Here is a 22,326-nt window from a genome sequence, read left to right as displayed (position 1 = left end):
GTTGTTTATTTCCTTGACATCTGACGGGAGGGCGTTCCACAGGGCGGGCACCACCACCGAGAAGGCCCTCTGCTAGGATTCATCACAGCTGTAGAAACCACATTCACCTAAACCCCTACCGCATCCTGGAATTTCTGGGTTAAATAAACAAAAGCCAAAAGTAGCTGGAGTCATGTCTGTGTCTGAGACATGTGACTTCATTACAGCTTTTAAATGTTGCAGGGTTACTTATCTTTACAAGGTAATCTCATAGTGACCTGCTGTACAACTCTTTGCTTCTTTGGAAATTTACAAACAGCTCATAAGTTGCTGGAGTTTATATTCTGGATCTGGTGCTAATTTACTTCAGAAAAGCTGCAATTGGGGGAACATTTACTTATTTAATAGACAGGGATCATCTGGGTTGGGGGGAGGGGACAGAAAAGGAGAGGGTGCCCTGGCCTTCTCCACTTGCAAAGTCAAGCAAGAACCTCTTTAGGCAGCAGGCTTTTTCTCAAAGTCTCAAAAAGAAAATTGGGCGCTTGTTCTGTAGGTCAAAGCTATGTTTCTCCAGGCTGCCCTGCTCTACAACTGAAAAGGGACCTTTCTGTGACAGTGTCCAAATGGCAGGTTAGGCAGTTCATAGAATCATAGAGTTGTAGAGTTGGAAGGTACCTCAAAGGGACCCCTAGGGTCATCTAGTCCCACCCCCTGCAATGCAGGAATCTCAGCGAAAGCATCCCTGACAGGTGGCCCTCCAACCTCTGCCCAGAAACCTCCAATGAAGGAGGTCGTCCTCAATCTCCGAAGGGAGACTGTTCCACTGTCAAACAGCTCTTACTGTTTGAAAGTTTCCCTATATGTCTTGTCGGAATCTCCTTCCTGCAACTTGAAGCCATGGGTTCGAGTCCCTTGCTGGTTTCCCAGAGTCTCTCCCCAATTACATAACAGAGCAGGGATTTAGGGGGAGCAGGAGAAAGCCTGATCATTGGGGGGCTCGTGAAATTGGTAGCTTGTGGGGCGTCTCAAACTCATCCCCATAAAATGGCTTACAGGGAAAGGCTGGCTGAGGGAGACTCCTTGAAGTTGTGTGGATGGAAGAATCCTCTTGTGGGAGAGATGACCCCACTGATGATGTGATCTCCTGGCCTGTAATAACCGAATGGACCTATCTTATCACTCTCCAAAGTCAAGTGGCATTTCGCCTTCATCCGGCACTCTGCGTAATGGTGTTGTAGCAGCAGCAACAGCAGCAACAGCCGCAGCATTCCCTGGAACAGCCCCCTCCCTTGTTACTGCTCCTTGCAATTAGGAAACAATGAGATGAAGCCAAACACTTTTTGCAATGGCTTTCCGAGCATTGACCGAGTCACACCAAGACTTGACATCTGAAGTGGATGGACATCATCCTCAGCACCTGCACAGCCCAATTCCCCGGCCCCAAATCTCAGCCCAAGCTTTTAATGGCATCAAAGGCACTGATGCACCAGTCCTTTCCAGCTCAGATGCAAGACATTGCCTCATGCTGTTCTCAATTCTGATGCTTATTTTAGTGGACTCGTAAGTGCTCATTGGACAAATCTCTGGAGCTCTGTTGAGAAGATGATGGGGAAAATCACTATGATTTCGATCATTCAGAAGGGAAAAGGAGACAACAGGGCAGATTGATAGTCCAAGCTGGGGGGAAATATGGGAAAATCGTACACTGAAAATGTTGTCTATAAGAATAAAAGAAAATTTTTATAAATTAATTTGGATAATTTTTATAAATTAATTTGGATATGGTATTTAACACCAGTCAGATTGAATCAAATAAACAAGGAATATCTGGTGTTATGTTGGAGGGGATGCCAGGAAACAGGGAATTATGTTCACATCTGGTAGGGGTGTAAATATGTGAATTTTTTTTTAAGCAAAGGCTGTTTAAAGAGATAACAGAAATCACTGGGTTAAAGCTGACCAAAAGTTAATAGGTAGCATTATTATCAATTTATGATGGGGTGGAAGGACTTGCTCACAAATTGATTGACAGCTGCACGAATTATGATAGTTAGGAGGTGGAAGGGGGAAGCAGAATATAAAATGAAAGAATGGCATGAAGAGGTGTGGGATATAGCTATTAATGATAAATTAGCATGTGCCATTAAGGTAAGATGGGGAATATGCAGGAAAAATTATTTTGAGGAGATACGGAGGGTGTCAAAATGACTTTGTCAAAATATATATTTTTAAAAAAAGAATGCATAAAATGTATAAATGTATAAAATATAAATAAAAGAATGAATAAAATAAAAAAGGGGGGGAGGGAAGAAGCACCAGCTTTGCAATATCTTTAACTCTTCACGCAGCTCCATTCATAGGTGCAAAAGACTGGAGGAAAACATGTCTGTGAAAACTCCCAGATCTGTTTCCAAACTGTAAGAAGGAGCATGTTTAGCCTTGGTGAGAAACACCTTCACAAGAGTCAGGAGCAAGATTTCTTTTTAGGCCCATGCTGGGAATACTATGGAGCACAGGACAATTTAGGCCTGGCAGACTCTTCCCATTAACAACGACAACGACAACAACAACAACAACAACAACAACAAGAACAACTTTTTTATTTATACCCCGCCCATCTGGCTGGGTTTCGCCAGTCACTCTGGGCGGCTTCCAACAGAACACTAAAATACAATAACCTATTAAACATTAAAAGCTTCCCTAAACAGGGCTGCCTTCAGATGTCTTATAAAAGTTTGATAGTTATTTTTCTCTTTGGTGGGAGGGCGTTACACAGGACGGGTGCCACAACCGAGAAGGCCCTCTGTCTGGTTCCCTGTAACTTGGCTTCTCGTAGCGAGGGAACCGCCAGAAGGCCCTCAGCGCTGGACCTCAGTGTCTGGGCAGAACGATGGAGGTGGAGACGCTCCTTCAGGTATACTGGACCGAGGCCCTTTAGGGCTTTAAAGGTCAGCACCAACACTTTCAATTATGCTCGGAAATGTACTGGGAGCCAGTGTAGGTCTTTCAAGACCGGTGTTATGTGGTCTCGGCGGCCGCTCCCAGTCACCAGTCTAGCTGCCACATTCTGGATTAGTTGCTGTTTCTGGGTCACCTTCAAAGGTAGCCCCAGGTAGAGCACATTGTAGTAGTCCAAGCAAGAGATAACTACAGCATGCACCACTCTGGCCAGACAGCCTGCGGGCATTAGACTAGTGAGGCTGCTTTGGCGAAGCCATGCCTCAGTAAGAGCTGGAAACGAAGGCCATTTGTACTCCATATATCTTCTGAGTGGACAAGCCTAGGCTCACAAGACTTCCCTCCTTTACTCTCAATCAGACTGAGAAGCTCTCCTGCATGTAGACCACCCCCAAGATGCAGCTCCTCAAGGCTTGGGGCCAGGGGCACTCAGACTTTCCTCCTCACAAACCCACAGCAAAGCGAGCAAGAGTACCGGCTGCCAATGCGTGCAGCAAAGATTCCATATTGATGATTGCAGCTCAAGGAGTCTTGTTCTACATTCAGGGTGGGGAGGTGCAGGGTGTTCCTGGACGGCTGCCCTATTAGAAGTGGGTCGGAGACCCTCAAAATAAAATATATATCCCCTATACCCAAGCCCAGGTTCCCTCCCAGGGCATTCCACAGGGCGGGCGCCACTACTGAGAAGGCCCTCTGCCTGGTTCCCTGCAACCTCGCAGTGAGGGAACCACCAGAAGGCCCTCAGAGCTGGACCATGGCTCAATTGAATGCTATGATGCCAGAATCATCTCTGAATTGAACTTTTGCTCTCTGGGACAGCATTACAGTGGTACCTCGGTTTACAGACATTTCCACTAACCCAGAAATAGTACTTATACTATTTTCAAATTACTATAATAGTGGCCGAATTTTTAAGAGCTGTCCATGATGAAAGAATGGGCCATGATAAAGAGGCTTAGTGTTTTTTAATGGTAGGTGACGTTGCTGTGTTGTATTATTATTTTATATTAAATTGTATTATATTATTCATGTACGCAGGAGGGACGCAGGTGGCGCTGTGGGTTAAAGCCTCAGCGCCTAGGACTTGCCGACTGAAAGGTCGGCGGTTCGAATCCCTGCAGCGGGGTGCGCTCCCGCTGCTCGGTCCCAGCGCCTGCCAACCTAGCAGTTCGAAAGCACCTCCAGGTGCAAGTAGATAAATAGGGACCGCTTACCAGCGGGAAGGTAAACGGCGTTTCCGTGTGCAGCTCTGGCTCGCCAGATGCAGCTTTGTCACGCTGGCCACGTGACCCGGAAGTGTCTCCGGACAGCGCTGGCCCCTGGCCTCTTAAGTGAGATGGGCGCACAACCCCAGAGTCTGTCAAGACTGGCCCGTACGGGCAGGGGTACCTTTACCTTTACCTTTACCTATTCATGTACATTGATTAATTTCTGGGAGTTAAGAATAGGATTAGGATAAATTGTGTTTGCTGTACCCGTATTTTATACAGTTTGTATATGTTGTTTGTCATTGTGTGGTGTGCTATGCCTAATAAAGGATTCTGAATTGAATAGTACTTTGGGTTAAGAACTTTGCTTCAGTATGAGAACAGAAATTGCACGGTGGCAGTGTGGCGGCAGCGGAAGGCCCCATTAGCTAAAGTGGTACCTCAGGTTAAGAACAGTTTCAGGTTAAGAACGGACCGCCAGAATGAATTAAGTTCTTAATCCGAGGTACCACTGTACTTGCATAAAGACTACTAAGAATAGTGTGGTTGCGTAGGTATTTTATTGCAACCTGCCTGTGATGAAAGAACTCATTATGCACAAGGGATGAGTGGCCACAGCAGAGTGTCAGGAGCGAGCCAGCAGTACATCACATGAACTAAGTGGAGTTAACTCTTTATTAAATGAAACAGGATCTTCACAGGAGCGTCACATCTAATGAGCACAGCGACTCTTTTTCTGTACATCTTGTACAGTTGCAGAGACTGAAGGTCCCCACCTTCCAACAGCTGTTTAAGTCCTCTCCTCCACACCCAAGCAATCGGAGACTGTGTCTGCGTGTCTGCCTTTGCTCCTCCCACGTCATTCCTCTTCTGGTTCTGGGAGACCAGAGGGGAGGGGAACTTGTCGCAGCAGGATGGAGAGACACCCTTGACTCTTCACCAGCCTGACTCATCTCCGCCTATTGGCCTCACTTCTCTCCTGATTCAGCTTCTGTTTCTGGATTTCTCTCTGCCACCAACACTCCCAGCTCACTAAGCCTTGTTAGCTCTTCAGCTTCCAACACCTCCTCCTCCCAGTCTTCTCTACTGAGAGCCAGTGTGGTGTAGTGGTTAAGAGCGGTGGACTCATAATCTGGTGAACCGGGTTCGCGTCTCCGCTCCTCCACATGCAGCTGCTGGGGCCAGTCACACTTCTTTGAAGTCTCTCAGCCCCACTCACCTCACAGAGTGTTTGTTGTGGGGGAGGAAGGGAAAGGAGAATGTTAGCCGCTTTGAGACTCCTTAAAGGGAGTGAAAGGCGGGATATCAAATCCAAACTCCTCCTCTTCTTCTTCTTCTTCTTCTTCTTCTTCTTCTTCTTCTTCTTCTTCTTCTTCTTCTTCTTCTTCCCTGTGACCACTCGTCGTCGTCCCACCACCAATCCCTGGGCTCTGAGCCTTCTTTCCTCGGGAGCTCCCCAGCTGGTTTCTACCACCGTTCATATGTATCCAGTCCCTGACCCAAAGTCATTATGAATACATTATCACCATTCATGACTTATAGGGACGGAAGAGAGATTCACATCTAAGCACCTATCTCCACATAGCTATTTTGCTGGAGATCCATTTTCAAAGTTTAAAAGGATATTTAAAAGAATCAGACGCCATCTTCAGTTTTTGTCTTTAGATGTTCCTTTGTGTTCAGATCAGGCCTCAGTATAATTATGTAGCACTTTGGAATGAAGATGCAGCCCAGAAGCCCAGCACTGGAGGCCAAGATAGAGAAGATCTGCACGGCCACCATGTATTTCCCCTTTGTGCTCAGGTAGGAGGGCACAAAGGACACCCAAACACTGCAGAAGACCAGCATGCTGAAGGTGATCAGCTTGGCTTCATTGAAGGCTCCAGGCAGGTTCCTGGCTAGGAAAGCCACCATGGAGCAGATGGAGGCCAGGAAGCCCATGTAGCTGAGGGCAGCATAAAACATGGCAACAGACCCTTCATTGCATTGCAGGATGATCTCTCCGGGCTGGGAATGCATGTCAGACTCTGGAAATGGTGAAGAGATTCCCAGCCAGATGATGCAGATGGCAACTTGGACAAGAGAACAGGAAATGACAATGGAGTTGGCCAGATTCTTCCCCAGCAATTTCCCCACTCTGTTCCCTGGCTTGGTGGCCAGGAAGGCCAGCACCACAGTGATAGTTTTTGCCAACACAGAAGAGATGGCAGCCGAGAAGATGATGCTGAAGACCATTTGTCTTAGAAGGCAGGTCACCTTCCTTGGCTGGCCGATGAAGAGGAAGGAGGACAAAAAGGAAAGCAGGAGGGAGATGAGGAGGATGCTGGAGAGGGCCTGGTTGTTGGCTTTGACTATGGGAGTTTCTTGGTATTTAATGAAGATTCCTAACACAATGCCTGTGGCTAAAGACAAGAGAAGGGAGATGGAAGCCAAGATGATCCCCAAATGTTCTTCATAAGCCAGAAAGGTGATGATCTTTGGGACACATTGATCTCGGCCTTTGTTTGGATATTGATCCTCTGGACACAGGGTACAATGGTTTGCATCTGAGGAAGAGAGAAAGATAGGTATCCGTAACCAATAGACTTGCAAAAATAATATTGATGCAGGAGTGGTCAGGAAACAAGAAGGTGTTTTAGAGAGGGGCAGCAGTTGATCTGTTATTTTCTCTTTTAATGTTTACCCTTGAATCTTGCCTTCCCTTAGTGGAGATAGAGGTGGTGCACAAGGTTTTTCTCACTTCAGAACTGCAAAGAACACTATAGGTAAAGCTGAGAGGCAGGGAATTCCCCTGAGAGATATGTCTGGCCTCTTCGTTGTACAGCTTTTGCCAGATGCTGGGTGTGCCTCTTTACATTTATGTATTTATTCTATAATTCCAGCAATGTTTCTATTAGCTGGATTGGAGGGAATTGGTTAGAAGAAGAATTGCTTTCTAATTTTAAACTTTTTTTTTTTTGGTAGGATAACCAGTTTAAAGGTAAAGGTAAAGGGACCCCTGACCATTAGGTCCAGTCGTGACCGACTCTGGGGTTGCGGCGCTCATCTCGCTTTATTGGCCGACCTTATACAGCTTCCAGGTCATGTGGCCAGCATGACTAAGCCGCTTCTGGCGAACCAGAGCAGCGCACAAAAATGCCATTTACCTTACCGCCAGAGCGGTACCTATTATCTACTTGCACTTTGACGTGCTTTCGAACTGCTAGGTTGGCAGGAGCAGGGACCGAACAACTGGAGCTCACCCCGTCGCAGGGATTCGAACCGCTGACCTTCTGATTGGCAAGTCCTAGGCTCTGTGGTTTAACCCACAGCGCCACCTGCGTCCCTGGATAACCAGTTTAGACTTAACCAAAATGCTTAAGTCCAATTGATGCATGAAGGGGTTAATGCCATAGATTAAGCTGTCCTTCTAGGCTTTGCTAGGTCGCTCTCCCTCAAATTGGGAGGAAGGCTAGTCTATTGTTTCCTTCAGTCTACTATGTGAACTCCAGCATGTAAAGAGGTCTGAGCTTGTTGCTCCAAGCTCACTGCATGGTTTTTTGTTTGTTTTAAGCCATCCCTGTGTTCCTATACAAATAATTTAGGAACATCCACCACTTTGGAGAAAGACTAAGTTTTGCTGCCTGTGCTGTCTGAATGCTGTATGTAAAAGCACATGAATCTGACCTTTGAAGCATCTGTAAGTAAATAATTTTTAACTTACCAAACACATGGTCTTAGCTGCGCTAGGGGAAGTGGGAAATTTTGGAAGAACCCAGAAGGGCATATTTTAAAGGTCCAAAAGCCTCTATTAACATGTTTTACTTTGCTGCATATTTTAAGTCTCCACTGGGATTCTCTCACCAAAGAATACTTTCCCCAAACCTGGATTTTGGCATCCAGTAAATTCTTTTTATTTACCTATATTTTTCCTTTCTCCACCAATACTTCTAATGTATGATTTCTTAAGACAAAATCATTATATATTTCTTCCATGTAGTGTTCACAGTAGCCCCGTTGTAATTTTTCATCTATTACATTATAATCACTTTCACAGAATTTATTTTCTCCCTTATAATGCTTTCGCTGTTTTAAATATTTACTATTTCCCGTTTGTCAGTAACTTTTTGTTAATATATATGAATTCATTTGCTTGCTTGCTTTTTGGTGGGGTTCTTGAATCAGTTTAAAATAGCTAAAGTAAGGCATTTTGGGCAGTGCAGGATCAGCCCTCTCCCCCTTCCCCTTTCTGTAGCACAGGGATCACATCTTCAATGCCCTTCCTTCCTTCCTTCCTTCCTTCCTTCCTTCCTTCCTTTCTTTCTTTCTTTCTTTCTTTCTTTCTTTCTTATACTTTTATTTTGCTTTAAACAAAAACAGAGAAATATAAACAACCAAAATTACAAAAGTAAAAACAAAAAAAATTCCTTCCAGTAGCACCTTAAAGACCAACTAAGTTAGTTCTTGGTATGAGCTTTCGTGTGCATGCACACTTCTTCAGATGTGCATGCACACGAAAGCTCATACCAAGAACTTACTTAGTTGGTCTTTAAGGTGCTACTGGAAGGAATTTTTTTTGTTTTGACCATGGCAGACCAACACGGCTACCTATCTGTAACTACAAAAGTAAAATCCTTAATAATAATAATAATAATAATAATAATGGAAAAAGCTAAAAAACCCCACAAAAAATATCAAAATACATGGCACAGAACATAAGCCATTATGGGAAAGAAAAATGAAAAAAGAAAAAGCAAAGAAGAAGGGGGGGGGGAGAAAAAAAAGGGGGAAAAGAAAAAAGAAGAAGAGAGGAATATGAGCCAAAACACAAGAAGGCTCGTCTATTGTATGCTTCCGTCAAGGTCACAACAGATCATTATTCTTATCACTTCTCTCTATCTGCACTCCATAGAATCCCTCATCTTGGTATCAGGGAACATTTCCCTATGCGGTATCATTCTAAACATAACCAGGTCTTTATTGATGAACCCTTATCCCCTAGATAATACCATTTCTTTCAACTCCCTGGAAAATATGTCTTTGGAATCTTCACAGAAAGTGTGTCTGAGTGAATCATCAACCTACTTATCCTCTCCCAAGGAATGTGCTCTCTGTTTCAACCACCCACCTTCCTGAGTGGAGATGGTCCCTTCCACACACAGAGCGCAAGCATAGCAGCAGAATGGTTGTCCTTCTTGTACCACCTTGGCATAGCCGGGACGACAGCTTTCTGTACACCTGGAGCGCGGCACGGTCTAGCCATAAGGAGAAAAAGGAGCACCAAAGGTAAATTGTTAGGAGTATTTGTGACAATGGAATTCGTTTATAGGACCCAACAGAATCTTTAGTTCCACTGGCTGGGAACACCCCCCCCCCCCCAAGAAGCAAATTTGATGCAGGAAGGAAATCGTGATGAGAAAAACTCTTTGGTGTGTTTTCTTGTTTGTTTGACATTTATATTCCTCTTTTATATACATTAGAAAACTCAAAATGCACTGCAAAAAAACAATAGCAAAATAACAATCCTAAAAGGAAAGTAATTACAAACAACAACAAAACGCACTGATGAACAACAACAACAACAACAACAAAAACAAAAACAACAACAATTTATTATTTATACCCCGCCCATCTGGCTGGGTTTCCCCAGCCACTCTGGGCGGCTTCCAAGCGAATATAAAAACGATACAGCATCAGACATTAAAAACTTCCCTAAAGGAGGTATGCATAAATATGGTTTAAATTTTGAAATTTTATGGTTCTTAAGGTAAGACAAGGATAAATAAATCAACCGTAAATTGAATAATAGAATATAGTAAAAGTTGGAAAGGATATGTTGAGTTAACGGAAAAAAAAAAAGAGAGACAGATTGTTAAGACAAATTATTTAAATAAAAATTGTGAAGTATGGGAAGAATTTGCTGAAATAATGAATTAAGATAGAATACAAAAAGGGAGGTGTGAGGAGGTCCAAGAAATAAGTAAATGAAAGGATGTAATTTGGATTTGTATTTTTTTTTGTTATTCTTTTTTCTGTTTTCTGTTGTTTTGTTGTTGTATTTTTGTTTTTTCTTGTATTTTTTTTCCTCTTTTTAAATTTTGAATAAATATCATTAAAAAAAAAAAGAACTTCCCTAAACAGGGCCACCTTCAGTTGTCTTTTAAAAGTAAAATAGTTGTTTATTGCAGCAACCAACCACAAGGTAAAAAAATGGCAAAGGACCCCTGGATGGTTAAGTCCAGTCAAATTTGACTATGGGGAGCAGTGCTCATCTCGCTTTCAGGCCGAGGGAGCCAGCGTTTGTCCACAGACAGCTTTCTGGGTCATGTGGCCAGCATGACTAAGCCGCTTCTGGTGAAACCAGAGCAGCACACGGAAACACCGTTTACCTTCCCATCACTGCAGTACTTATTTATCTACTTGCACTGGTGTGCTTTCAAACTGATAGGTTGGCAGGATCTGGGACAGTGCAATGGAAGCTCAAAAGGCTCAGTGGTTTGGACCACAGCACCACCCGTGTCCAACCATAACAACAACTGGAGACACTAACTTAAAAAATGTTTCCTGAATTATTGTTGTTGTTGTTATTGTTGTTGTTGTTTAGTCGTTTAGTCGTGTCCGACTCTTCGTGACCCCATGGACCAGAGCACGCCAGGCACTTCTGTCTTCCAGTGCCTCCCGCAGTTTGGTTAAACTCATGCTGGTAGCTTCCAGAACACTATTATTATTATTATTATTATTATTATTATTATTAAAAAAGTTCCAACTCCTGCATTGTATTGAATGGGATTTACTCCCTGGTAAACGTGCAAAGAGGGACGCGGGTGGCGCTGTGGGTTAAACCACAGAGCCTAGGACTTGCCGATCAGAAGGTTGGCGGTTCAAATCCCCATGATGGGGTGAACTCCCGTTGCTTGGTCCCTGCTCCTGCCAACCTAGCAGTTTGAAAGCACGTCAAAGTGCAAGAAGATACATGGGTACTGCTCCGGCGGGAAGGTAAACGGTGTTTGCGTGTGCTGCTCTGGTTCGCCAGAAGCGGCTTAGTCATGCTGGCCACATGACCCAGAAGCTGTACGCCGGCTCCCTCAGCCAGTAAAGCGAGATGAGCGCCGCAACCCCAGAGTCGGTCGCGACTGGACCTAATGGTCAGGGGTCCCTTTACCTCTACCTTAAACGTGCAAAGGATTGCAGCTGAAATACTATGTGAGTTATTAAGCACGTTATTAGCCCATAACTGATGGCATGTAGGATAAAGTGTTCTGTACCTTGTTAAAGCTTTGGGGCCACACAATGTCTTCCGGGTTAATGGTGAATGCCTTTCTCTCTATACTCCCAATTTTCACTCTAACACGAGATTTATTGGGAAGCAGTACCCAGTTCTCAATATCATAGTTGGCTGGCAGCTGCCCGTTCTCATCCAAACGCAGGCTGCCCATGGAAGTATTTGGAAACTGGATTGCCCTTAAGAAAGGGTGGAGCTGGAATGGCAGAGAAAATATGAAACTACATGAGGTGATCCTGTAAAGCAACCAGGGAATTCTGGGAAGTAATCGACAATGAATTAAAAAAGCTATTTGAAAAAACCTTCCCCCCAAAACCCAAGGCATTCCTTTTGCGAATGGTGACAATGAAAGTCCCTGAAACACAAACAAACAAAAAATTATTATATGCCACTATTGCAGCTAGAATCTTATTGGCACAAAAGTGGAGAACGAATACGGTGCCCATCAAGGAAGAGTGGCAGTTGGAAGTGTAAGGAAAAGGAGGGAACATTTTATCATATGTGGTGGGATTGTAAGGTAATTAAAAAATTTTGGGAAATGATATACAACGAATTGAAGAAAATGTTCCATTTAACATTGTTAAAAAACCCGAGGCATTTTTGTTGGGGATTGTAGGGAAAGACCTGCCAAAAAGTTGAAAAACATCTTCATGTATGCGACAACGGTCGCGAGAGTTCTGATAGCACAAGGATGGAAGACTGAAGAAACCCCAGCTAAAGAATCATGGCAAGAAAAATTGATGGATTATGCAGAACTGGCAAAATTGAGATATAAGCTACGGGACAAGGATAACTGTGACTTTAAGGATGAATAGGAACCTTTTACAAAGTATTTGAAGACGCAACAAAGCGAACTGGACTCCTTGGCAGGTTTTGAATAAACATTCACAATTTTTTTACTGATAATAATCAGATAAATAGTTTGAGGTTCTATACAACTTTGTAACATGCAGAAAACAGCATTATTAGAGAAACCAAAGACTGGAACTGAGGGAAGTCAGGGGGTGGGGGGTGGGTGGGTTCTGTGTGGGAGGGGGGAGGGCGGAAAAATGGGGGGGGGATAAGGATGATATGTTTTTGGATAATATGTCTTGTTATAATTTTGAATAATTTTTTTTTTAAAAGAAGAGTGGCAGTTTAAAAGACCTTTTTTTCCTGTCTTCTTGTTTCCTTACATTATAAACATCCCTGTGGTCTTCTCACAAGGAGCTGTATATGAATGCTTAAATATACATCCATATAGGTAAATAAATAAAAACACACTGGAGCTCACCATAGTGGAGAAGACTGTGACCAGGAGACCTTTGTGGCTGCTCAACCTGTGTCCCAGGTGTTTAATAGTTGGTGGGCAACTTCAATGTCCAGCAGAGATGCGAGGGGATGAGGAGAATCCAGCTTTGGTTAGGAAAGCTGGATCTCTCTAAGGAAATCTGCCATATCAGGAGAAATTGGCCACTCTCCAGGCACCCGGCACGATCTCCTGGTGACCTCCCTGTCTGCATTCCCCGGCAGATGCAGGCTAGGTCATGATCGGCAATCCTCCTCAGCGTGAGAAGAACACACCGCTCTTTCTCCCTCCCAGGTAGGGGGAAAGAGAGGGAGACAGAAATGTATTTACATGCCTTTATTTCTGTCTTTGCAGCATTACAGAGAAAACACGTCTGCTCTCATCAGAGTCCATCAGGAGAGAGAGAAAACTCCACCTCCTGTACTTCCTGTACAGGTCATATGACACTCTGAGCTAATTCCGGTGCTTTGCACTGAAAATAGACCCTCCCTCTGTTCCCACGGAACAGTTCCAACATTCCCATCATGTTTTGCTTCCAAGCCACCTGCTGCTCGCGGTCGCATTGCATCCATATCGTAACAGAAACCACTAGATACAGGGGAGCCTTCTGATATAAACGCCTTCGCCAACTCCTCGAAAGATTCCATCAACAGTGTCTCCGAAAAATTTTACACATCACCTGGGAAGACAGGTGAACTAATGCCAGTGTACTGGAAGAAGCATAGATCACCCGTGTTGAAGCAATGATTCTTCAACATCAACTTCGTTGGACTGGTCATGTTGTGCGGATGCCTGATTACAGTGGTACCTCGGGTTACCGATGCTTCAGGTTACAGACTCCGCTAACCCAGAAATAGTACCTCAGGTTAAGAACTTTGCTTCAGGATGAGAACAGAAATCGTGCGGCGCCAGCGCGGAGGCAATGGGATGCCCCATTAGCTGAAGTGGAACCTCAGGTTAAGAACAGTTTCAGGTTAAGAACGGACCCCCAGAACGAATTAAGTTCTTAACCTGAGGTACCACTGTATTGTCTTCCAAAGCAACTGCACTATTCCGCACTTAAAAATGGAAAGCGTAATGTTGGTGGTCAACAAAAGAGGTTCAAAGACTCTTTCAAAGCAAATCCTAAAAAAATGTAGTATAAACACTGACAACTGGGAAACACTGGCCTGTGAGCACTCCAATTGGAGAACAGCCTTTACCAAAGGTGTCATGGGCTTTGAAGACGCTTGAACTCAGGAGGAAAGGGAGAAGTATGCTAAGATGAAGGCACACTTGGCAAACCCTCACCGTGATCAACTCCTGCCCGGAAACCTATATCTTCACTGTGGAAGGATGTGTGCATTCACAATTGGCCTCCACAGTCACTTACGGACTCACTTTTAATACTGGGTTTATAGAAGACAATCTTACTCGGCTACGAGGAATCACAGAAGAAGAAGAAGAAGAAGAAGAAGAAGAAGAAGAAGAAGAAGAAGAAGAAGAAGAAGAAGGAGCACAGTGCAAAAATAATGGGCTGACCTCCACCACGAGACTCACTAATTGGATTTTCTCCACAATGGGCACACTTTTCATCTGACAATTAAATTAAATTTTATTCCATAGCTCAGAGAATGGATTGCAGTTTGCAAATGCACAAGTGAATACCTGCCATGGCTTCAGCCTTTGATGTTCCAACCTTTCTCCTCCACCCACCATCAACATCCACTTTGATCTAGATAAGTACATAGAATTTAAGGCGTGTGCCACAACTTGGACATGGAAGTAAGTGCTGTAGCTGTCTTGAGACAGGGCTCTCTCCTGCTCCTCTTTGGGCAAGGTTTCCAGTTTATCCTTCTCTGTGCATCTTGTCTGACCTTTTTTGGCCAGCACGTGCTTTGAATATGAGCAATGGTATGCATTCTGCCAAAACTGCCCAAGGAGATAGGAACGTGGCTTATAGCAGTCATGTTTGGTCCTTTGTGGGGGTTTCATTAAAAAGGACAAAGAACCATGGATGTACTGGAAGAAATCAAGATCGAAAGACAAATTGAAGTTGATGTCCTGAGAACCTGCAGTGATCCAGACTTTGGCCCCAATTTCTTTCTCAAGTGTTCCTTGTAGTGCCTTAACTGGCATCCATCCCATTTGGGTGGTTTCGTAGTAAACCATTACAGTGAATTGTCTCCATATGGCAAATGGTTCACTCGGGCTGAGGATTTGAAGTGGATTATTTTCATGTACTCTTTTTGATAAGGCAATGCAAATTCCGTTACTGGTCGTAAGCTCTGTGAAGGCTCTCAAGAACCTTTCACCATTCTCATTGTCTGGAGCAATGAGACCAATCCACGTCCATCCAAAATGCAGGAGCAACTTCACAACCCCCAGATACTGATTTTCTTCTTTGGGGACGATCCGGTATACAAAAGGGAACTGGGTTTTATCATCAAAAAGATGAGCAACAGAGCCATAACTGATCTGGTGAGGAAAGTAAGAATTAATGTTTTAGGATAAGGAATAGACCGCAATACGTCAAGGACCGCCTCTTTCCATCTGAACCTACCCAGACCATGAAATCATCTTCTGAGGCCCATCTTCTGAGTCCATTCAAGAGGTTCAGAGGGTGGAAACACGAGAACAGGACCTTCTCTGCAGTGGCTCCCCATCTGTGGAATGCTCTCCCCAGGAAAGTTCACCTGGCGCCTTCATTGAACACCTTTAGGTGCCAGGCAAAAACGTTCCTTTTTAACCAGGCCTTTGGTTGATCCTAGTTACATCCTATGCCCTTTTAAAATGTGTTGTTTTTTTTTGTCGGGGGGGGGGCGGACTATTGGACTGTTGTTTTTATTTTTATTAGGTATTTTGTGGTTATACATCTTGATTTTATTCTGTGAACCGCCCTGTGACTCCCAGGTATGGGGCAGTACAGTGGTGCCTCGCAAGACGAAATTAATTCGTTCCGCAAGTTTTTTCGTCTTGCGAGTTTTTCGTCTTGCGAAGCACGGTTTCCCATAGGAATGCATTGAAAATCAATTAATGCGTTCCTATGGAAACCGCTTGCCAGGCTGGCGGTGCGGAGAAGGGCTTTTCTCCCCACCGCAAGCCTTCAGGACAGGTACGGGAACAGAAGGGAAGGCGCGCAGCGCTTCTCTTCTGTTCCCGGGGCTTGCGGTGGGAGGAGGGTTTTTCCTCCCCACCGCCAACATTCAGAACAGCCTTCCGAATGTTGGTGGTGGGAAGGAAAACCCTCCTCCCACCGCAAGTCTTCAGGACAGCCATCCGAAGGCTGGCGTGGGGAAAAGGCCTCTCCGCCCCACCGCCAGCCTTCGGAGGAGGTCCGAGGACAGTGGGGAAGACGCGCTGCGCTTCCCCGCTGTCCCGGAGATTTCCCTATGGGTTTTCGTCTTGCGAAATCAATCAATCAATCAATCAATCAATCAATAAAATTGTTACAAAAGTTGGGTGCCTCCCCCTATCTCTGCTGACCAGTAGCAAGAGCCCATGGGGTTCCAGGCACTCACCCCGGGTCTGAGCTCCTTCGGACAATTAAGACATGGCAGAGACTGTCGTAGCTTTAAGAAATATGGTTCATTCACCTATTTACACCTTCAGTCTGCATGGAGCGAGTCCAGATCTTACAGCATTACATTTCAAGAGGGCCCAAGGCATCTCTCCCAGGCAACTCTGCGGTCCACAGCTCTGCGGTCAGCCTGCCCAAAGATGGATCCCAGACCAAAATTCCAGAATTACTAGAATGGCGAGCTAAAATTTGTGAATTTGTGGAGATGGCAAAGTTAACAGCATCAATCAGAGGCTGTTCTAATATTTTTTTTTTTTATAAAGAGTGGGAATGCGTAAAGGATTACATGAAAAGAGTTGGCTTCGGATCCTAAAATTAATACGCAACAGCTTAAAGGGCACAAGGTTATAGGATGATATTAATACAAATATGGAACAACAAATATAAACGGCTGTTAAAGCAACAAAAAACAACAACAGTATGTAAAGAAGATCGCTCATGGGTGAAGGGAAGCAAAGGGTTTAAGGGTGAGGGCATTAACTGAGAAATTGTTAAAGATATATATGGGACCTAAGTGATTAAGGATGAGGAACCAAAAGAAGAAGACAAATATTAAGGAATAGTAAAATAAGGGAATCTGAGAAGAATCAGTACAAACGAAAATATGAGACTCAAGGTTTTGTTATATACTGTTTTATCTTGGATGTGAAGTCTTCTGTTGTAAAGATTGTACATAAAATGAATAAAGAAGAGAAATCTAAGATGGATCCCAGATGGATCTACTTGCATTTTGATGTGATTTTGAACTGCTAAGTAGGCAGGAGCTGGGACTGAACAACAGGAGCTCACCCCGTTGTGGGGATTCGAACCGCTGACCTTCTGATCAGCAAGTCATAGGCTCAGTGGTTTAGACTACAGCACCAGCACAGCACGCGTCCCTAGCTTAGCCAGGCCGTTTTGCATAGGCTAGTCCAGAAAATACTCTGCAGCTTGTATTTCTCCCTTCACATCCCAAATAATCAAAATCCTTGGATTTTATTAATTTATAGAGTTTACACCCCCCCCCCAGTCTATAATAACATTTATTAACCAAAATGATTACTAATTAACTGTGTTGGCTGGTGATGCTAGGAGTTTTAATTTAGAAATGTAAAGTATTGCACTTGGGCAAAAAAAAAAAAATGAGAGGCACAAATACAAGATGGGTGACACCTGGCTTGAGAGCAGTACATGTGAAAAGGATCTAGGAGTCTTGGTTGACCACAAACTTGACATGAGCCAACAGTGTGACGCGGCAGCTAAAAAAGCCAGTGCAATTCTGGGCTGCATCAATAGGAGTATAGCATCTAGATCAAGGGAAGTAATAGTGCCACTGTATTCTGCTCTGGTCAGACCTCACCTGGAGTACTGTGTCCAGTTCTGGGCACCACAGTTCAAGAAGGACACTGACAAACTGGAACGTGTCCAGAGGAGGGCAATCAAAATGGTCAAAGGCCTGGAAACGATGCCTTACGAGGAACGGCTAAGGGAGCTGGGCATGTTTAGCCTGGAGAAGAGGAGGTTAAGGGGGGATAGGATAGCCATGTTCAAATATATAAAAGGATGTCACATAGAGGAGGGAGAAAGGTTGTTTTCTGCTGCTCCAGAGAAGCGGACACGGAGCAATGGATCCAAACTACAAGAAAGAAGATTCCACCTAAACATTAGGAAGAACTTCCTGACAGTAAGAGCTGTTCGACAGTGGAATTTGCTGCCCAGGAGTGTGGTGGAGTCTCCTTCTTTGGAGGTCTTTAAGCAGAGCCTTGACAACCATATGTCAGGAGTGCTCTGATGGTGTTTCCTGCTTGGCAGGGGGTTGGACTCGATGGCCCTTGTTGTCTCTTCCAACTCTAGGATTCTATGATTCTATGATAATTTGAACCATCTGGAGGGTACTAGGTTGATGGAGGCTGGGAATTGAAGAAAGCCTCTGGATTTTCATACTTTCTGATGCCCTTCGCTCCTTGGGAGAAAAACTGGAATTTTATGCAGCTGAAGTTCTCCTCTGCCCACCCATACCCCACCTTCATACCTGTGGGATTTTGTAGATGCCTGACATGGTTGAAATCTCAATCGAGATTATAGAATTGCTTCCTTCAAGGATTGCCAGGAGTTTATTCTGTTTTCCACATTTGTAGTTTGGAATATTGCTTTCTCCGTCTGCAAGCAGTTTGAGCATGGCATGGGAAGTCCTCCGTGCGTCAAAATAGTTTTCGTAGAGGTTATAGCCCAAGGTGATGTTGGGTAAGAGCCTGGGATCCTGGTTGATTTCCTGGACTGTGAACAAGAAGGACAAAACGTGCCAGTAGTACATAGGTGACAAGCTGCAAAATAGCAAACAATTAAGAAGCGTCAAAATGTTTTGCACCATTTATTAAAAACAAACATTGTTTGACCCTCAAATAATAATCTGTGTGTCCGTTATAGAATAACAATGGGGAGATGTCTGTTCCACTGCAGTTCAAAGTACAACATTTGAATATGAAATACTGCAGTTGCTTCAGTTGTCAGGGCTGCAGAAATGTCACTTTGTGGAAAAGCAGAGCTCAGTCTTCACTCTAGAAGGGTGAAAAGGCTGCAACTCCATTTAGCTAACAGGAACCACTATTGAATCAATGGGACTTACTTTTCAGTAGACAAATTTAGTATTTTGCTGTAAATCAAAATCTAGTTATGGACAGTACAGACCTTCAGTGAAAGAAACCAAAGGAGATCAGAAGGACCTCTTGTGCCCTTTCTCTGAGTCTCCCCTTTACAAGTGAAACCAGTTATTTCCTGAGTATTTAGGAGTGCAGGTGAAGAAGTATAACAGCCACCTGCTTATTGGAGAAGAAGAAGAAGAGTTTGGATTTGATATTCCGCTTTATCACTACCCGAAGGAGTCTCAAAGCGGCTAACATTCACCTTTCCCTTCCTCCCCCACAACAAACACTCTGTGAGGTGAGTGACGCTGAGAGACTTCAGAGAAGTGTGACTGGCCCAAGGTCACCCAGCAGCTGCATGTGGAGGAGCGGGGACGCGAACCCGGTTCCCCAGATTACAAATCTACCACTCTTAACCACTACACCACACTGGCTTTACCAAAGGTGTCATGGACTTTGAAGCCTTTTAAACTCAGGACGAAAGGGAGAAACGTGCTAAGAGGAAGGCCCATTTGGCAAACCCTCACCGTGATCAACCCCCAGTCAGAAACCTATGTCCCCAGTGTGGAAGGACGTGTGGATTCAGAATTGGCCTCCACAGTCACTTACGGACACACCGTTAAGGCCTTGTTCATGGAAGACAATCTTACTTGGCTATGAGTGATTGCCCAAGAATTACTTACCCATCAAACTTGGATAAGGGGGACTGGGAAAAGATGTATGGCTGTTGCTTAATAAAGTTTTGAGGTGATACGATCCCACTAATGAGGAAGTATCCAGGCCGGTAGTAATTGAGGGCTTCATTTTCTTCCCTGATCATATTCAAGGGGCATTTTATCTTCAGGGCACTTTGTCCACAGACTCGATGGGGTATTAGCAGCAGAAGCAGCAACAGAAGTAGCAGGGAGGTCATTCTGGTTTGGCCTCCTGATCTCCTCGCTTCTTCAGTGCCAGTTTATCAGAAGAAACGAAAAACTCTTGTATGATCAAAGCTGCAGTGACTTTATCAACGTGGGTGGTGTTCAGCTATGATTTCAGAGGCATTAAACGTCAAGCAGGTATCCCACCCCCCCCCAATCTTTTACCTGCCCGAACTCTTGGTATAAATCTGTTTCTGATATGGGATATATTCTGTGCACAAGTGTAACCAATAATCTCATGCTGACCTTGATTCTGATGTTTAGGTAATTGCCAAAAAAATACCTTTTGAGCTTTGGTGAGGGATTTTGATAATTCACCCTGGTTTTGATAATTATAAAGGGATTAAGAGTCACCTCTGCAGCATCCTGTAGGCTTTGCATGACTCGAGGGGCAAGTGAAAAGCTGGAGAAAAACATGTTTGTGAGAAATCACAGAGGCAGCTCCAAAGTTCTTCAGTTGGGAGGGGCAGTATTGCCTGAACTTTGCTTGACATGAACTTAAGAAATATCCTATGACCGGCTTAGTCCAAAGGCCAATGCAGTCCTTTAGCTGGCTGCCCACAGTGGTCATTCTGATACCTATGGAAAGCCAGTCAATTCCACTGGAAAAACGGTTATGTCCATGTGGAGATGGCAGTATTGAGTCGGTGGCTCATGTGCTTCTGGGTTGCGCTCTTTACGAAGATTTGAGGAGTGAGGTTATTACCCTTCTGTTATTGTCCTTGCTGGTTTGCTCAATCATTCCTTTTTCTAAAGTTTTATTTATTTATTTATTTATTAACATTCTTATGTTACATCAGTAAACATTATCATATTACATCACAAGGCTTATTATAATATAATTTTCAGCATGTATACAAAGTTTATATACAAAGTTTATATACCTAAAGAGAAAAAAAAACAAGGACAAAAAACTATTCCAAGATCATATATGTACCAACACTTTGGATTTCCTGTCTATCCTGTTGTATATTCTATATCTAGTACATCTGTATTGCTTAGAAGGTACCAGTCCCTCATCCACGAGAAGCAGGCAGCCTCATAGTATAATTTTAAATCGGGGAGACCAAAGCCTCCCATTTCCTTAATATCTATTAAGACCTTATGTTTTATTCTTGGTCTCCTCCCTGACCAACTGAATTTAGATATTTCTTTCTGCCAGCTGTCAATGCAGCCTGTTTTCCCAATAACCGGTATAGTCTGAAACAAGAAAAGCATCTTTGGCAAAATGTTTAATTTAACCGCCGATATACGGCCCCAAAATTATATTTTTAATTTGCTCCACATCTCCATGTCTCTTTTAATTCCTGCCCAGCACTTAACATAACACAAGTTATGCCCTGCCTGGCTAGAAGAGCCAACCTGCTGATGCAATGCATCACTATAGCATTTAAGAACAGCATGGGGAGCAGGCCCAAGCTAATGTTATTAAAGGTCATGCCAGCCTTATACGTGGGATTTGTTGTTGTTGTTGTTTAGTCGTTTAGTCGTGTCCGACTCTTCGTGACCCCATGGACCAGAGAACGCCAGGCACCTCTGTCCTCCACTGCCTCCCGCAGTTTGCTCAAACTCATGCTGGTAACCTCGAAAACACTATCCAACCATCTCGTCCTCTGCCGTCCCCTTCTCCTTGTGCCCTCCATCTTTCCCAACATCAGGGTCTTCTCCAGGGAGTCTTCTCTTCTCATGAGGTGGCCAAAGTACTGGAGCCTCAGCTTCACAATCTGTCCTTCCAGTGAGCACTCAGGGTTGATTTCCTTCAGTATGGAGAGGTTTGATCTTCTTGCAGTCCATGGGACTCTCAAGAGTCTCCTCCAGCACCATAATTCAAAAGCATCAATTCTTCGGCGATCAGCCTTCTTTATGGTCCAGCTCTCACTTCCATACATCACTACTGGGAAAACCATAGCTTTAACTATACGAACCTTTGTTGGCAAGGTGATGTCTCTACTTCTCAAGATGCTGTCTAGGCCTGTCATTGCCCTTCTCCCAAGAAGCAGGCGTCTTTTTATTTCGTGGCTGCTGTCACCATCTGCAGTGATCATTGAGCCCAAGAAAGTAAAATCTCTCACTACCTCCATTTCTTCCCCTTCTATTTGCCAGGAGGTGATGGGACCAGTGGCCATGATCTTCGTTTTTTTGATGTTGAGCTTCAGACCATATTTTGCGCTCTCCTCTTTCACCCTCATTAAAAGGTTCTTTAATTCCTTCTCACTTTCTGCCATCAAGGTTGTGTCATCTGCATATCTGAAGTTGTTGATATTTCTTCCGGCAATCTTAATTCCGGCTAGGGATTCATCCAGCCCAGCCTTTCGCATGATGAATTCTGCATATAAGTTAAATAAGCAGGGAGACAAAATACAGCCTTGTCGTACTCCTTTCCCAATTTTGAACCAATCAGTTGTTCCATATCCAGTTCTAACTGTAGCTTCTTGTCCCACATAGAGATTTCTCAGGAGACAGATGAGGTGATCTGGCACTCCCATTTCTTTAAGAACTTGCCATAGTTTGCCGTGGTCGACGCAGTCGAAG

At 44.1% G+C, this 22,326-nt stretch overlaps 1 protein-coding gene across 1 annotated transcript in view; it reads right to left on the bottom strand.

Annotated features, from left to right (window-relative positions):
* LOC310835934 (vomeronasal type-2 receptor 26-like) overlaps nucleotides 1–19,694 on the bottom strand; it is a gene marked incomplete at both ends in the record, with an annotated part of 28,439 nt that extends 8,745 nt beyond the window's left edge. The window contains 5 exons of the mRNA XM_083720889.1: nucleotides 9,253–9,379; nucleotides 11,390–11,602; nucleotides 14,342–15,151; nucleotides 18,265–18,556; nucleotides 19,558–19,694. Of these exons, the coding sequence (XP_083577015.1) occupies nucleotides 9,253–9,379; nucleotides 11,390–11,602; nucleotides 14,342–15,151; nucleotides 18,265–18,556; nucleotides 19,558–19,694 (1,579 nt within the window). The remainder of the gene's footprint in view (nucleotides 1–9,252; nucleotides 9,380–11,389; nucleotides 11,603–14,341; nucleotides 15,152–18,264; nucleotides 18,557–19,557) is intronic.
* Between the last annotated feature and the right edge of the window lie 2,632 nt (nucleotides 19,695–22,326).

This window comes from Podarcis gaigeae, assembly GCF_964106915.1.
Source record: "Podarcis gaigeae genome assembly, chromosome: 2".
In the NCBI taxonomy this organism is placed as follows: Eukaryota; Metazoa; Chordata; class Lepidosauria; order Squamata; family Lacertidae; genus Podarcis; species Podarcis gaigeae.
This window is presented reverse-complemented; position numbering and strand designations above follow the sequence as displayed.